The sequence below is a fragment of the Genypterus blacodes genome, unplaced genomic scaffold (assembly GCF_046128005.1).
Source record: "Genypterus blacodes isolate CSIRO-AG114 ecotype Tasmania unplaced genomic scaffold, CSIRO-AGI_Gbla_v1 ptg000021l_1, whole genome shotgun sequence".
NCBI classification, from domain to species: Eukaryota; Metazoa; Chordata; class Actinopteri; order Ophidiiformes; family Ophidiidae; genus Genypterus; species Genypterus blacodes.
In genome coordinates this window covers 9497000-9514684 of record NW_027466834.1, presented here as the reverse complement: position 1 = coordinate 9514684, position 17685 = coordinate 9497000, and the positions used below count along the sequence as shown (strand labels likewise).

At 42.9% G+C, this 17685-nt stretch overlaps 2 protein-coding genes across 2 annotated transcripts; both read left to right on the top strand.

The window, feature by feature from the left end:
• The first annotated feature begins 63 nt into the window (after positions 1–63).
• Positions 64–3086, top strand: tmem170a (transmembrane protein 170A). Its single transcript, XM_076142498.1, has 3 exons — positions 64–289; positions 944–1114; positions 1630–3086. Exons 1-3 carry the CDS (start codon positions 175–177, stop codon positions 1758–1760), a joined length of 417 nt encoding a protein of 138 aa, XP_075998613.1. The 5' UTR covers positions 64–174; the 3' UTR covers positions 1761–3086.
• Positions 3087–14082: 10996 nt separating this feature from the next.
• arpin (actin related protein 2/3 complex inhibitor) lies at positions 14083–16847 on the top strand. Its single transcript, XM_076142046.1, has 6 exons — positions 14083–14266; positions 14915–14990; positions 15085–15217; positions 15409–15615; positions 15728–15891; positions 16371–16847. Exons 1-6 carry the CDS (start codon positions 14175–14177, stop codon positions 16377–16379), a joined length of 681 nt encoding a protein of 226 aa, XP_075998161.1. The 5' UTR covers positions 14083–14174; the 3' UTR covers positions 16380–16847.
• The last annotated feature ends 838 nt before the right edge of the window (positions 16848–17685 follow it).

The following is a 17685-nucleotide window of genomic DNA, read 5'->3' as shown; positions in this document are numbered from 1 at the left end:
AAGAAACGGGTTGTCCGCTCCACACTTCCAGTCCAGACGGTGGCGCTAATGCACCACTTCGCTGCTTGCTACCCGCCGCAGAAGAAGAAGACTAAAGGGGAAGAAGAATGAAGGCTCCTGAGGCTGATTCTTCCACTTTGGCCGTTTGTCTCGGCTAGTATCCCTGTGTGAGACATGCAGGACAGATACAACGAGATAGGGTTTGTCCAGCAGATACTCAGTTTGAATCTAGTGCCTAGGAAAAATGGCACAAACCGAGGAAACGACACATCTCTCAGCGACTTCTCAGGTGGGCCCGGGTTCATTAGCTCGTTAGCTCTGGAGGCTATCTGTTGTAGTAAACACGACGCTACTTTATAAAGCTGCGTTGTTTACGGCTCTCCTCAGTTTAAAGCTAAATAATCTACGTCACCTGTTGTGTTTGATGGAGAAATAGTTTGGACGTGTTTGCAGTGTGTGTGTGTGTGTTTGCCTGCTCGGCTATGTTACTTCCTGATCCAGTGAAATTAAAAAAATAAACAAATTAAAGTTACATTATGAATGATTTCCAATAGATTTGCTCACAAACCGATTAATGGTAAATTCATGACGCATTCGCTTTCATTCATTCATTATTTATTTTTGTTTACTTTTATCTATATATTTTTAATCATTTATGTGTATTGTTTATTGTTTTTTATTATTCGTTTGACAGTTTTTTCGTTCTTATTTTTATTCTTTTTTTAAAATTCTTTTTTTGTCTTTAATGAGCTTTGTAGCTGTTTTGAAATGCCAGAGAAAGATTAACATTCCTGTGTTTGTTAAAGCGGCTCACGAATACTCAAATACATGAACATAGAATTCATCTAAACAAAGAAGTGCTCTTGATTTGTACTTAGAGTGTGCTGAGTTTTACTAGGATGGACATGGTTAATGTGACATGTATGTGTGTGTGTCTGTGCAGAGATGTGGTATGGAGTGTTCCTGTGGGCAGCGGTGTCGTCTCTGGTCTTCCACCTGCCTGCTGCTCTCCTCTCCCTGGCCACGCTGCGCCAGCACAAGGTGGCACGATTCATGCCTATTGCAATCCTCCTCATGGGCATATTGGGACCAGTGTGTGGAGGAGTCCTCACCAGTAAGTCCTCTATCCGTGAGTGTGTGTGTGTGTGTGTCTGCTTGGAATCTCAAAGGATAATAAGATTATTTTCCCTGTAACACTTTGTAATCTGTCCACTGCTCTGAGTAAACATTATGGGCCTCACACAGCAGCTGTGCTTGGGAACTAGTTTCACGAAAATTAGTTCTCACCGTTATTTTAGAGTTATTTTAAACGTGGTATAAATTTAGGAAACAAATTAGTAACTGCGTCTTCTTCAGGTCCATTATGTAACAATCACTTGTTTACTCCCTAGCTCTCTCTAACCCTCCTCTTCTTCAGTACGCCATAATAAAGGAATATATTCATAAAGATTAAGATGTTTAAAGGCTGTAACATATTAATTTCTAAACGCCTAGTCCAGCTCAGTTACTGCCATCAATGTATAGAATTGGCATTTGAAATTTGGCAAATTTAGTGTCTTAATCTCAGCAAAATGAAGGTTTTTAAGTGTATAAAAACGTTCTGATTTTTATTTTGTTTTTTTCTTCCAGGTGCAGCCATAGCTGGTGTATACAAGGCAGCGGGAAAGAGGATGATCTCTTTGGAGGCGCTGGTTTTTGGCGTGGGACAGTCTTTCTGCGTCCTCATTATCTCATTCCTCAGGGTTCTTGCCACCCTCTAGCAGCGGCGGTGGCGTTGGGTTGGACCTACGCTTACTTCACAGTCACCACTTCTCTAAATAAGAGATGAGAGATGCACACATTTCACTTCGCCCGAGACCAAATCCACCAGTCGATCAATGCACTTCTGGGGAAACGTGTCAACCAAAAACATGTCGCCACTCAACCAGGACCAGAACGGTTTTTGGTTCCATGGATCAAAGTTCATAATCAACAAGAATGACCAGCATGCAAAGTTGAAGATGACCCCGCCCGTTCCACAGCACTACCAGGCCCTCTGAGTGTTTGACGACTTGGCTTTCTAATTAACTCCGAACTTTCAGATTGTCGTTACACCCTAGTTATCCTGGAGTTTTGGGCCAATGGTTCTCTCCTACTTTCTGAATGACATCAACCAAATACCTTACATCAAAGTTGGGGAACTGTGCATTTCTAAGTCAAAGTTAACACGAGCAACTTTCATGAAGTAATTATATATTGATACCATTTCAAATGCACAGGTTGTTGGGAGCAAAAGTGCTGCGGTCGTGCATGCTGATGATGATGATGCCGTGTTTTCCGTGCTATCAAACCCAAAGTGATTAACCAAAGTCAACAGAAAACTTAAATTCAGTCAGGTGAGGGGAAGCTGTCTGACTCGTTCCCCCCCCTAAAGGCCCCAGTGTTCCCAACAGACATGAGGACTTTCCAGGAACGTCTCCATCATGGCCTCTCACCGCTGAGACAAAAGACGAGACAGTTGTGCAACATTCTCGGATGTTTGTTTCGACATTCTGGACCTTGAGTCTTCCTCTCTGCTTGCCTAACTCCCTCCTCTTGACTTCTAGTAGCATACAGCTGTTTGGCTGATCTAAAGAACAAACCCAGCCGGGGGCCAAATCCCACTTTATGCTGTCACGACACACACAGATTGTCTCAAACGTACGAACTGTCTTGCAGAGTCCCCACCTGCCGCAGTTTCTTATAAGCGCATTATCGGTGCAAACAACTCTTCTGTTTTGAAGTCAGACCAGTGGTGAGTGATGGCCAGTGAGAGGAAGAGAAGGTGGAAGTAACAAACAATCAAATCATGACACGTGGGTTTCATTTGGGGTTTTTCTGAAGGTGTGTGACATTACAGTCGAGTCAAGGGACCTGCAACTTCTGGGGGGAGAGAGACAGGAGAGGAAGGTGGTCAGACAGGCGAATGGTCGACTCTATGGGCACGACCCGACGATGTCCGTACGAACATTTTGATTTTTTTCCTTGATGCCTTAAATTGGAACCTAAGCAACGTTTGTTGTTTAATTGTCATCAGGGCTGTTTTCTTAATCATCGTCTCTCCCTTTTGTTCTGTCCAACCCTCACTCTGAAATGTTATTTTAGGCGTTATTAAGGGTTTTTGTAAGTCTTTGCATTTGGGTGTTTTGGACAACCAATGTCAATCTCTCTCCTTTGTCCGCCGTGTGACGTCCTGATCAATACTGCACAGCCTACGAATGTTCTCTCCTCCTTTCTTTACTCATCCTCTCGATGTCTTTGTTTGCTTACGTCACACGCAAACGATCTTTACCAAGCAAGTGTAAATATGAGCAAACTTTACAAAGGCGGAGGAGAGATGTATCAGTGACGGTATCTTTTACAGGTTTGTCATTTTGTGAATTATTTCCAGGTTCTTTGTAGCCTTTTGATTTTTACGCCCAACGATGACTTTGCGTGTTTTTTTGACACCACACTTGCACTAAATGGTTAAATCTGTGTAACCTTGTAATTTTACGAGAATCTACAAAATCCTGAGATTCCTGTCTGACTTTTTTTGATGGAATTTAGGTATAACAGCTGCTTTTGCCTTTACACTGTATGTATTTACTACTTCCAAGTAATCGTGTTGGCAAAATTATAATAGATTTGATTATTTGAGCAAAGATGAAATGACGCTGTTTGTAATAAATACTTTAAAATATCGTGTGTGTGTGTGTGTGTGTGTGTGTGTGTGTGTGTGTGTGTGTGTGTGTGTGTGTGTGTGTGAGTGAGAGAGATTTAACTAGGGACATTGTTTTGTTGGGAAATATATTTGTATTTATTGAAGAAGCATCAGATAACAATGACATCTCTTCTTATTGGCTGACACTGGGCGACCCTTCCATCCCGTCCCATAGGAGGGTCACATATTCACTCATGGTTACGGTGCCTGTGGACACTCCAACTTCCCGATATTGGTGATGTCATGGAGCTCTCTTTGCTTCTTGGGGTATTCTTTGTGCGTTCTTTTGGTCTGCTGGTTCTGTCTTCTGTCTCTCCTCTCCTGTGTGTTCTCTGTGGTCGCCATCGTGTTGACTTGTTGTCTGTGGTCTCTTACTGGGGGCTTCCCAGGGATATAGATGCAGATGGGATTTTACTTGGGGACAGTGGGGACATCAGTGTTTTTCCATGGGTTTGGGATCGGGTCGGGGTAGTATCGGACATCTTTTCTTTGGTTATGGAGATAACTATAGGATGTGCTGGGCTTTGAGTTAGCCCTGGAGGATTGTCCTGACTGGGCAGAGCTAGTACAGATGGCTGTACGTTTTCATCTACAGTCACTCCACAAGCGGCCAAGCTTCTCTCAGGGTTCAGGTCCTCCCTCTTGACATTCTTATAATTTGCCGGTTTGGCCCTTGCTTCACTGGCTGCATGGATGAAGGAGAGACAGACACAATAGCACATCAGTGTTACTCCGGGGTTGTATTGGATTCAACACAAGATGGCTGAGTGTCCTGTCATCATTATTTGTGCATGTCCATTTAAAAGCTTCCCTTGTTTGCAAGATGAAATTCCTCTACCTATACCCCACCTCTCTCTGCCCTCCGATTCAGATGCATTTCCTCCCCACTGGTTGGATATTCAGTGCAGGTGGGCAGGTCCCCTCTGTTACCCTGGAAACGGAGGGGGGATCTCTGTAAGACTTCCTTCAGCTCTGTGAGAAACCATAGGAATTAAATGGATAAAGGATAAAATGTTAATAATGTTTTGGATGGAGTTTACATGTTATTTTAATGTCAGTCAAGGTGGGATGGGACTCAAGCTCAGAATGTGTGGAGAGGACCATTTGGTAGTTGCCGCATTAGACTAGACGACTGACCAGCAACTCTTGCTGATTGGAACATTTCTACAGCAGGGCAATGTCAATGAAGTGACCTTGAAGCCAGATTCAGGCAGGAAGGAAGATAAAGAGTTGACACCTACATACACATACAGTCAGACACAGAGCCCTCACCTTGTGTCATGGCCAGACTGTCCTCGTAGACAGACACCGCTCGGCGTTGTGAGAGGGGCTTCAAACGTAGATGTGGCTTAGGAAGATCCCCTAGAGGAGTGCAGCACACATAGACGGTGTTGTTGATGTGGAAAGGAATGTAGTAATTCAGAAAAAGGAGAGGGCAGCACTAAAGGACATCACTCAGCAAATGCTAAGCAGGCAGGCAGTGGCTCAGTGGGTAGAGCTTTCGCTCGGGAACCGGAGGTTTGCCGGTTCGAGTCCCTGCCGAGGCACCCCTGAGCAAGGCACTGAACCCAAATAAAATTCAATATAATATAATGTAATGTAAGTCGCTTTGGATAAAAGCGTCCGCCAAATGATCGTAAAAAAAAACAACCCTCAATTGCTCCCCCCTCTGCGAAGGGTGGTAATGTAATGTAAGTCGCTTTGGATAAAAGCGTCTGCCAAATGATCGTAATGTAATGAATTTTATTTGTTAAGTTGGAGAAGTGATTTCTAAGGTAGAACTATTTATAAAGTCACAAAAGCTCCTCATCTTCAAATAATACATCTGCCCTCATCTGAACTGATTGCGGTTCCCGAGCACCTACTGTCTGTGACTGATCCTCTCCATGGCGATAGGGGGGCCACATCTCTCCTGGGTGATGGAGCCGAGGCTCCGCCCAGAGGATGATCTTGGCTCTCATTCTACAGGTGGAAAGAACAAGGTGAGCTAACATACAATATAATATGGGATACTAATTTAGGATCATTTCTAATTGTTTGATTTCTCCCATGGACTGTACTTATACAACAACACGATTATCCAACTGACTGACAATGAGACAGATGAGACAACGAGAGCAGAATACTTTGAGATCTGTTGTTGGTGATATTACCTGTGCTGGACTGTCACCAGATTTGTGCCCAGGTATGTGAAGTGTGGGCTGGTCTCTCTCTGCTAAGCTTCTGGATGAAGGAAAAGAGGAAGGGGGATTTCTTTCTCCTGCTGTAGCAGCCAGGTTGGGGTGGGGAGGCTTGGTAGCAACGGCAGGTTTGCTTGGCAGGGGGCCCAAAGGGTGTGCGGCGGGCAAAGGTTTGGGCTGAAGCAGACGGTCCACTGGGATAGGGTCTGACATTTGTATAGGATACCTTGGGTCAGCTGGAGCAGAAGGAGAGACAGAAATACATGTGGTATGATTAATGTTCATTTAAGCACACCGCAGTTTAAGCAAACCTGTGAAAGTTCATTTAAGTCACTTCACTTCCTTTGTCTTTATGGATGTGATTCTTTTGTAGGTATACATTTCATACCTGATGATGTGGACATTGATCTGGGCTTGGTAAATGTGGGAGGTGGCTCAGGTTTGTCTAAAATAGCACCTAAAGCATACAGAGAGAACGAAGCAGAAAATATTAGTGGTAAGCGGTGCGACATAAGCATTACACATTAAAATCAATATGACTGAATAACTGGAGGACGACCTGAAGGGGGAAGAAGATAACAGTTTGAAGAGTTTATTTGAATTTACACTATGATGTCCCACAGGGCAGTATTCTTGGACCATTATTATTTCTTACCCATATATACTAGAATGGCACTCACTGTAGTGCATATACCTCTACTAAGGCCCAACAGTCTACATCCAGACCTGGTCATGGACCACTACCCAAATAGAAATACTCAGCGACATTTTAAATACATTGAACATCTTTTCAACAAAACTAGTGCAATGAGAAGCATTGTGACCATTTTTCTTCTTTTTCCAATGACTGCAGACAATTTGGCATTTTAATCTGCTCAAAATAAATGATGTATGCTGTAATGATGGAGACAGATTGACACAGACTTACCCTCAGAGCTGGTCTTTCTGAGGTCCTCCTCTTTCTTCTGTAAACATACACAATATTACACAATGCTTATATCAGCAACACACATCAAATAAATGCTACATCATTAAAGATAAGAGAAAAAGAAAAAGAAAGAAAAGAGAAAAAGACTGTCTGACACACACACACACACACACACACAAACACACACACACACACACACACACCCTACCTGGCTTGATGTGGTGACAGCAGGTGGGCTTTGGACCACACCTATTCTGTGTAGCATCAGCTGAAGCCTCTGTTCCAAACTAGGGCTGCTCTCTGAAACATGCTTCTGGAAGAACAAAAACTCATTATACTATTTTTAGGGTTTCCACATCTATAAAAGCAACAAAAAAACAAAAAAAGTGTCCTCTTAAGTCTCTTTCCTAGAAAATCATCATCAATCATAATTAAAGCTCATTCATAGTTTCAAATAAATTAATTAACACAGCTATGTCCCATTTCTAACATGCATGATTGACAGCTGTGTAGCTTCAGAATAACCCCCAAAGAAGTCCAGTTTCTATGTGCTAGTACCATTGCAGCTTGCAGTGTTGTGTAGTATCAGCAGGGGCACATCGGAAAGGCCAGGCTTGCTAATGTATTGATAATTAAAGAACACCCATATGTTATTTGAGACTATGTTATAAACACCACTTGGGGAAAATTAACAAGTCTCAAGTCTGGACACGAGACAAAACCCTACAAGCAAGGGAAGCATAAATCCTCAAGTGCATATGACGTCTGAATGATCTGAGAAGTGTGCCGTGTTGGTGTGAACTCTGACATTACACATACAGACATGACATACTAAGTATGTCATGTCTGTACTGTGGGATTAGTTAGCCACAGACTCACCTTACTGTGAGGATTCTCCTTGTCTTCAGGCTCTCCTCCAGTCAGCAGGATGAGACTGTGACTCTTGCCGTCTCTCAGTGACCTCTTGGTGGCCTTCAGTCTCCTCCCTTCATACTGTGTCCCTCCTCCAACACAGCCCCACTCCTGCTCAATAACTGATGGCGTCATTAGTGCTGTGGCCACAGGACCAGGGGTTTGGTCAGACAAAGTAGAAGGTGAGGTTCTGGCATCTTTGTCTATGTTGCAGAGTGAAGCGGTGGGGAGGTCAGACACTGTGGAATTGCTGGTGAGGTAAGAGGGAGCGATTTCACCAGGAGGTGTCATCATGGTCAGTGTAGATGAGGTTGTGTCTCTCCTGTCACCTGTGAGATTGTGGCTGGTGGCAATGGTTTCTTCTGTGATTGTGGCATCGTTACAAATGTTACTATCCTCCACAGAGTCTCTTTCCTTATCTTTCTTCTTCCCTCTCTCCTTTTCTTTGGCCTCACAAAGGGGTCGAATGAGGTCTGAAATAGAGGTCCTTTTGACCTTCACCCCCTCTCTCCCTCCTCCCCCTTCTCCCCCTCCTGCTTTGGCAGGTCGGCCAGCTCGAGTCCTCTTGAAGACAAAGAAGTCACCAAACTTTTTTTTAATGTTTTTGGAGGGAAATGTGGCGGCAGTGGTGGATGTGATAGTTGAGGTAATGGAAGAGGAGGCAGGAGAAGTGTAAGATGGGGGAAGAGAGGCAACATCAGGGGGTATTAAGGGTGTTTCACTGGATGGAGCAGATGGAGAGGTGACAATTGTGGTGGTGGAGGGAAAATTTATGTTAGATGAAAAGGACAATGAATCTGAGGCTGGGGGGGTGGGGCTTGACTCTGAGGGAGTGGCTTGGGAAGGGTTTGACTCCTCCCACTGGCCTTTTCTGTTGTGGAGAGACAGCAGAAAGAGCACACACAAGAAGAGACACTCAGTACTACAACAAGGACTAAAGAGACATGTTTAGATCAGGTACACTGATAAAGAAGGATCATACAGACTAACAACACCTCACAGTACAGAATGTGAGCGCATTGAGCATGTGAGAGGGCGGTGCTCACAGTGCATAGTCCTTGATAAGTTTCTTAGTGAAGAATTCCTCTACTCCTTCATCCACTCTGCCCATCCCCTCATCCTCTGGCTTTGAGTCTGGATCCTAAAAAACAGAAAACACACTTATAATACATGGACGGACTTATTGGGGGCAGTTTATAAAACACAACTTCGACAGCACCACACTAAATACTGATAAGTGCAGCTAATTCATGAAGGCTCCTTATATTGATTATATACATGATTAGCCCACTGTGTTTTGTCGGTACATGCATTGTGTTGTGTTCTATTTTTGTACTATCGGCCACACGAGGGCGCTGTAGCATAGGGCAACAGGAAGGGATTTGAAGAAATTCTGCAGGAAAACACCTGTAAGCTGGACAGTAGAACGATGTCACTCATGATTACTAACAGGGGGATGGTAAATTGGAAAGAAAATATGTCGCAAGTAATCAGCGATGTAAAAGGTAGTTCTCCTTTGCATTTACTGTACTTCTCCGGCCATCTTTATGAATCTTTATGCCCAGCAGGCTGATTTAATGCCTGAGAATGAGCAGGATGAAACGGGAGCATGCCTATGTTCCCTCAGCCCTATGTTCCCTCAGCCCTATGTTCCCACAGCCCTATGTTCCCTCAGCCCAATGGTCCCACAGCCCTATGTTCCCTCATTTCTAAGATTTTTTTCAAAATTAGGCCCTACGTTCCCTCAGCCCTATGTTCCCTCATTTCTAAGATTTTTTCAAAATTAGGCCCTATGTTCCATTGGGCTGAGGGAACATAGGGCTGACCCCGATGAAACAATATGACCACAGCTGAAGAAACACTGCAATGTAGACGTGGTGTGTGTGTGTGGTATGCTGCACTTTCAGGCAGTAAGAAATGTTTACTACAGCGGCCCGCTGGAGACGACTGTACAAAGGAAAAGGTCATAGGTTCCAAGCCTGTACACAGTCCTCCGAAATTCAGAAAGGTCTTAGGTCTTAAGAGATATTAGACAACAGCAGGGACCCTCAGGACGAGAAACCAAGAGGAACCGTTAGTGTTTTTGTTGTAGAATGTAGCTGTCGCACTGACGTAGTTTGATTTGTATCCATTGCAATGTAGTCCATACTTCAGATAGATAGTTCCTAATTTAGTGACAAATTTCGGCCTTAAAGCTGAGTGCTGATCATTATCTTTTAAAACCGAACACAGTGACAGACAGCTAACAGACACACAACTGTTAATGTGAAAACATGAATAAGTGAGTCACTGAAAGAATTCCCCAAGGGTGTGTGTGGGTGGAAACAAACAGGGAACACAGTGCCTATGAGAATGGAAAGATGGCTAATATTATTTCTCCAGCAATAAAACAACAGCTGACTAGATGGCTCCATTGCTGTATAGGTTGATAGCTCTGCAGATAGATTGTGCATCTTATTCTCTTCAAGGATCCATCTGCTGTCCTGCAATTATCTTTCTACCACCTGTTCTCTTCCCTCCATCCTCCTTCCATCTTTCTGCTCCCGTCTTCCCTCTATCCTGATTGCTAGTGTTTACTGAGGGCAGTCTCTATGTGTGTGTGTGAGTGATTGTATGATCTGTGTCTGTGTGCATATGCCAGTTCTGTCTATAGAGCACAATTGCGGATTTATTTTTTTCCACAAAATTGTGAGTGTGTATATTCATTAGTGAGACTGAATGTTAGTGTGTCTGTTTGTTCTTACCTGCGGCCTGTAGAAAGGGGGCTTTAAGTGTGTGCGTCTTGGCCGTGGCCGGGAGGCAGTATAGTGCCTCAGCGACTGTCCTTGGGGTAGAGGCTCCATGAGAGAAGCAGTAGATGCCAGAGCCAGGAAGGCCACAAAAATCTACCTCTTGTCAGAATAAATGTCCACCACCGACAGTCGCCTCTTCTGGAGCTTGTGCAGAGGTGGTGGATGAGAGGAGGGGAAGTCTCAGAGGAGGGATAAACGATGTTTCTTTTGCTCCTGATATTGCTGTTCAAGCATCTACCACCTCCCCCTCTTCCCTCCACCGCCTCCCTCGCTGGGGGGAGGGGAATGGCGAAGTGGAAGGGAAAGAGGAGGTTCTTGAGGCTGTGACTGACAGGGGGGTTGCTAAGGGTAACTGGGAGAAGCCACACCTTTCTCCTCCTCCTACTCTAGCAAATTTGCCGCCTCCCCCTCTTGCTCTGCTTCAGTCTCCATGGTCAGCTCTTCTTAGGCTATATTCGGAAGACTTGAGTGATGGAGGAAAGGACAGATGATGAGATGATAAATGAATTGAAAGGAATGCATCCTATGCCCATACATTTAAGGAAGATGTGGAACAGGGAAATGTGTGATGAAGATACTGTCGGAGGAGAGAATGAGGGGGAGGAGTGTGTGCATGTGGGGGTGGGATAGAGTTTCACACAAAAAAAGATGATTCATTATACACTCTATTATGATGTTTAATAAATTGCATAGTTCAATTCCTGGCTGGTGTCATGTAAACATCAGATTTGATTGATTTGATACATCAGTCAAGATCTCATCAACAAATCAGTAACTTTGTTTTGAAAATGAGGTAGAAAGAACTGAATAAAGTGTAACTGTAGGATTGATTGAAATTCATAACGCGGAACACTCGTGTGTTCGTATCTATATTGTTCTTTATTTGGAAACTAAGAACAATATATATTATGATAAAATAGAGCACATAAAGGAAATGCACATATATGACAGGCATAGATAAAGTGCTATAAGTACACGTCATGTACAACAGAATCATGCAGTAAGTTAAAAACATGAATAAAGAACACAACAGACTTAAAACATTCAATCGGATGTATACATAAATAAACAGTCCTCTACCCCCACAACATCAAATAGTACATGCACCTTAAAAATGTAAATGAATGAATACATAAAGACCTTTGTATAAAGAAGTATTTAAATAAATAAATAAATATGTGGATATAAACCATTCTTTTTATTCCATTCCTCACTATCCCACACACCTACACATTCCATCTGTGCCCACACACTCCAAATCCCCCTCTAATTAAATGAATATATAAATGATTATGCAAAAGAGTGCCTATGGGACCATGGATTCCACTACTGATGAGCCTAAAAACCATTTGAGGATCAAACCTGCATTCTCTGTGTTTCCGGGCTGCCAGCATTGCCTTTTGCCAAATAGGGCTTCGTGAGGAAACTCTCGATGGTGTTGATTTTGTGATGTGGGAGGCCCAGGGGACAAGGTTTTTTAAAGATTTTTTCTTTGTCCCTGGTCAGGGTTAGAACCTGCATGGGCCTCCAACGTACCAGCCATGGTGTTTGTCCACTGGTCCAAAGCTGTGGAAGAGTAGTCTATCTGGGGAGTTAAGACAGAGCATGGGGAAGAAGTGAGAAGAATAAAAGAGAAGAAAAAAGGGAGCGGAAAAAAGGAGAAAGGGATTTTTCCTGACCTAATCCTCCATACTAAAGCTTTACATGTTGATAGATGATAAATTTAGAAAACCTTGTTTTTCTGTTTTGATATACAGGTACATTGATATGAGACAGATGTTGAACCCAAGGTTTCCAGTTCAATTCCAACCCTTGGCATAAATTGTTGTAAATTGTGTTCATTATATACTGAAAGGCGGCGCGGTGGTGCAGAGACCAGGGCCTTTCTGTGTGGAGTTTGCATATTCTCCCCTTGTCTGCGTGGGTTCTCTCTAGGTACTCAGGCTTCCTCCCACAGTCCAAAGACATGCAGGTTAATTAAGTGATTCCAAATTGTCCGTAGGTGTGAGAGAGAGTGGTTGTTTGTGTATATGTGTGCCCTGCGATTGCCCTCACCCGTTGACAACTGGGTTTGGCTTCCGCTTACTAATACAAGAGAAAACATGAATGAGAAAACATGAATGAGAACAATATAATGATCCATGCCATGTCAACATGGCGCAAGTTGTAAGGGATTGGCATTTCAGCTGAACTTTTTCAGCTGAAATGCAGACTTGTAGAGACAAAACTGTCTCTGTTTGGGGATGACGCTTCACTTCCCTGTCATCACCAGCAGATGACAGTGTTTACTCCAGAGTATCTCAAATGAATTAACAAGTTTTGGTGAGGTCACAAAATAAGGGTCTAATCTGTTTGTTGAGATCAACTTCTCTCAAAAATCAAGTTTAAAGAAAAAACAAACTGAAGCCACAGTACTGTTGTTAAAGACACTATCAGATAACTGACCAGATGGGTTTTCCTTTAATTTATGGTAACAGTGTTGTACAGGGTAAGCTACATAAAATAAATAAAGTTAGCTCCTGACTGAAAATAATCCTCTATATCCTGTGTGTCAGGAGAGAAACCCGACTGGCAGCCATCAGTCCCTCACAATATGACTTGAATAGCAGCCAGGAGATGGCGCTCTTCAACCATATACACACACAAGTTTGGGCTGCTGAACATGTCATTATCCAAGGAAATGTGATTCTTAGGCAACTGGACTTTGTAGTAAAGAACTGAAGACCTGAGTGATTGGTTCCAATGTCTTCCAACACCTAAAGTAGTAAACAGTCAACACATGATTGCAGATACTGCTGTGAGCAGCATTTAAATAACTAACTCATTGAACAGTGCACAGAGGAGTATTCCAGAATGTGGTCTCAGCCAAAAAACAACTCTAACCATGAACCCTGGGTTGACAAACTCTCCAGGTTTCTAGTCAAAGAACAGTTTGAAGTTATGTAGATTTAAGTTTTTCCCACTCTGAGATGGTTGAACATATTTAAAACCTGTCCACTGAGACTTCATAATCAACTGAATCACTATGGATGCAAGTGGATATCTCAGGGAAAACTGTCAACAACTAGGACAGATGTCAATGTCATGTAATTCCAGTGTATTCTTCCCTCTCCTTGCAGCTGGACATTATGAACAGAATTCTTCTGAGATTTCTCAGTCATCATGTTGCAATTATCAGTCTCTTTAGTTTCTCCAGAACAAGCCAAGGAGGAAGCTCCCTGAGCAGGAAGCTCTCTGCAGCAGGATATACAGTAGTTGAAACAAAATACATCAGAGACAGCCTCGCGTACAAAGATGCTTTTGTATTGTGTCACATTTCTGTCTAGATTGATATTTTGATCCTTCAGGAATCGTTTGGAATACATTTGCACATCTATTGTGAACAACATATATGTCTAAATAAAGGTCTTGATGAAACTATCATCCATGGTTTTAATTTAGGACTTAATTTAGGAAGTACTGTATATAATCTTAAATGACGCAGTAAACTGAATGAATGGTAGTAATGTTAACCCCGCAGTTGACGGCACGCGTTGTGTCAGAAGTCGAGCGCACCTTCCTCACTGCCTCGGAACCTGGGGGAACAGGAAGTGCGCACGGGGAAGAACCGGAGAAGAGAAAAGCAAAACATTGAGGAAAAAATGAGCCGAATTTATCAGAACACGTCTTTGCAAAATAAACCAGTCCACAGTGAGACATTTGACCGAGTGTGGCCCCCCTCTAAGTATGACAGGTACGCTGTTTGGACCGGGCTGCTGCTGTTTTTGGCTAGTTGTAGTCATGTTAGCTCGCCGGGCTACGCTGACTTCTCTGTCATTTAACAATTGTCAGAAACTGTAAATGTCCTACCAACATAGGAATATTGTTTGATTTAAGAAGGGCAACATATCGAGTAATTTCGACATCAAAGCGATTCCCATATTTGCAGATAATCCCAGTGAATGTAGATGTTGCAGGACAACCACAGTTAAAGTTGAATATCGTGGAAAAGTTAACTTATTTTAGTAATTCAATTTTAAAAAAAGAAGGTGAAACTCTCGTATATTATAGATTCATTACACACAAAGTGAAATATTTAAAGCCTTTACTTGTTTGAATTTGGATGATTATGGTTTATAGCTCATGAAAACCCCAAATTCAGTATCTCGGATAATTATAACATTGTAAAAAAGAAATATACAGTAGCCTCACGGTGTCTCACTCTAATCAGCTCATTAACTCAAATCACCTGTGAAGGGTTTATGGGCCTTTATATTGTCTCTCAGTCTGGTTCAGTAGGCCACACAACATGGTGAAAATACCAGATTCTAATTTAATGAGATGGACCTGTGTGTGTTTGTTGAGACGCTGTGGCCAAAAGCTTATTGTGTTTCTCTTTCAGTGGTTCAGGGTTTCTCCTTGAAGGAAAGCTGCTGGATGTTTCCAGACACGCCATCACTGATGTCAACAAGCAGAAGGTACTGAAGCCTCCATCCAGCCAAAGCACATAGAGATGCAACATCAGTCAAACAGACACAACATTTGTTACGCGTTCTTTGCTGTCATTGGCAGGTCCGTTTCTATGTGCTGTACATCAAACCCGGCCGCGTCCATCAGAGGAGGTTTGATGCCAGTGGAAAGGAGATTGAGCCCAATTTTGGTGATACCAAGAAGGTTAACACAGGCTTTCTCATGTCGTCTTACAGTGAGTGCATCACGCACAAAACAGAAAACAAATCAGCAAATACAACCAGCAAACCAATGATCAATAAATATATATATAATTTATAAATATATAAATTATATACATAAGCTTTTATTCAGAAACATCATTCAGTCCACCCATGTTTCTAGAACCAAACTTTTTGCACGTTTGGATATGTTCTATCCATGCAGAGGTTGAAGCTAAAGGCGAGTCAGACCGTCTGTCTGAGGAGCAGCTGTCAGCTATGATAAACAAAGCAGAGCTGCTGAAAATGACAGACAAGCACCAACTCAGCGGGACGTTGGCCTTCTGGTATCCAGAGTCGGAAATGGACAAAACCGAGCTGGAGACGGGACAAGATGTGCGGCTGAAGACCAAAGGAAACAGTCCTTTCATCTGTGAGAATGCTTTTTACTCTTTACTTCTTAAGATGTAAAGTCCCAAGCTCTGTTTATTTTTCCATGTCTTTCTTCTTTGTCTCTGTAAAAAAAAAAAGCTTTGTGCTTCCAGTCTCCTTAGCTAAAGTGGACGGAGGCACTGTGACAAAGTGCAACTTTGCTGGAGATGAAAATGCTGGAGCCTCGTGGACAGATAAGATCATGTCCAACAAAGTGCAGGAAAGCGGCACTCCGAAGCCTGGAGGAGAAGGTGATGGAGCAGAGGAGGACGAATGGGTGAGGACATCTAACCGATGGAATGGTGGAACTATGAGGGCAAAACCTTCTGTTAGGTTATATACACCAAATGTCAGGATATATGTTGTATCCTTTGATGTATGGCATTATAGTACTACCATACTGTATTGACTGTGCCTAGAACCATACTGACCACACACACACACACTTAAACTTTTGGAACGTTTTGGAAGGAAATGCGCTTACGATTTCTTGTGACCTGAAGTTCTTTTATCTACCTTTGTTGACCGCATTATTGTAAGTCGCTTTGGATAAAAGCGTCTGCTAGATGACCATAATGTAATGTAATGTTAACTAAACCAGTCGTCTTATCACCCCTTCTAACATGTTTAGTTGCTTTGGTAAGTTCTTAAGCTTCTACTTAAACAGGGAAATGCAAAGCAAACCCGGACGTGAAATACAGTCACCTAGGAGGTTCTTTGAGAGAAGACTCACTTTTTTGGCTTTGTTTCCCACAGGATGATTGAAGAAGGAATGAGAACACATCATCTCTATGGTCAACCTAAAGCCGTGGCCCTGCTCCAGGATGGAGGTTGGGCTGTTTGATCTCTGCTTGATTCCCGTCTGTCTTGGGACTGGAACTCCCACTTTCACTTGGGGACTCTTACATTTGCTGACCTGGGTGTGGAAGCCCCTTGTCATTTGTATCGGACTGGACTCTTCAGGGGTTTTTTATGAATTACTGCAGGATTATTGCCAAATGTTTTTGTAACTGCCCCCGTTTCCTGCATATTTTGGATCGGATCCCTACCCTTGCATGGGAGTGGAACTCTGCTGTTCAGATTTGTCTTCTATCCATGCCTTTTTGTGATGCTCTATATTTGAACTACATCACAGTGGGAAATATGTAAAAAAAAATTGAAAGGTATCATTGTGGCATTAATGTGTAGTGTCTTTATCTGGCCGAAAAATAAAAGTAGTGTGGTCTCACGGTATGTGAAGGTCTCAGCATAACCAAAATCTCATGTCAAACTGGACTTGGACTTGATTTTGAGTTGTGCATTGCGTCACCCCATGAACCAATGTGTGCCTTTCACACATGCCGCCTTTTGAGGAGGGGGACCTGCAGAGGTGCTTCCTGTCAGATCTGTCTGCATGCATGTTTGACACCAACAGTTTTGGGTATTGACCGAGATGCTGGTGGATACCTGCCATCCTCGCAAGCAAAATGGGACCATTCAATCATTGCTCTGGTTTGACTGTGCCATATTCAAGATAGCATGGATGCCAGCCTCTCAACAGGATGTCCAGAGCTGTCCATTATTTTAGTGATGTGTCAATCTGGAGTCATGACTGCGCATTTTTAAAGATGACCACCTCCCATAGGAGTACATGTTAAACTACAAACCAGCATAGCCTTACACTAACCTAACTCCCTAACCCAGTAATGGATCAGGTGCTGTGTATGATCACACACACCTTGGGCCCCAGACTCCAGTTTAGGGTTTTGAGTATTTGTTGAGCTTTTTCTGAATAAGTATTTGAATTTGCCAACCAATGCTGTTGTATTCCTAAATTAAGTTACTGCTGTTTTCATGTTTTCATGTGTGGCACAAATCAATTAAGTGTGTGTACAAACATTTTTGTTACACAATTCCGCATTTCATAATAACATATTCAAGGTTTCTTGGACATGTGGACCTGTCCACTGGACTCTTTTCTGTCCACAATGAACATAAATGACTCCACAGCTGACAGTCATTTATGCATTCAGTCAAAGGCAGTAGGGACCAGCCCAAACCCTACAGCACTGATGTCATACAAAACAGCTGT

Excerpts from the sequence above, each read along its gene's own strand:
- arpin (XM_076142046.1), top strand. The coding sequence starts at position 14,175 with ATGAGCCGAATTTATCAGAACACGTCTTTGCAAAATAAACCAGTCCAC. Across the intron at positions 14,267-14,914 it reads CCCCCCTCTAAGTATGACAG|TGGTTCAGGGTTTCTCCTTG; the intron begins GTACGCTGTTTG and ends TTTCTCTTTCAG. Across the intron at positions 15,616-15,727 it reads AGGAAACAGTCCTTTCATCT|TCTCCTTAGCTAAAGTGGAC; the intron begins GTGAGAATGCTT and ends TTGTGCTTCCAG.
- tmem170a (XM_076142498.1), top strand. The coding sequence starts at position 175 with ATGCAGGACAGATACAACGAGATAGGGTTTGTCCAGCAGATACTCAGT. Across the intron at positions 290-943 it reads ATCTCTCAGCGACTTCTCAG|AGATGTGGTATGGAGTGTTC; the intron begins GTGGGCCCGGGT and ends GTGTCTGTGCAG. Across the intron at positions 1,115-1,629 it reads GTGTGGAGGAGTCCTCACCA|GTGCAGCCATAGCTGGTGTA; the intron begins GTAAGTCCTCTA and ends TTTTTCTTCCAG.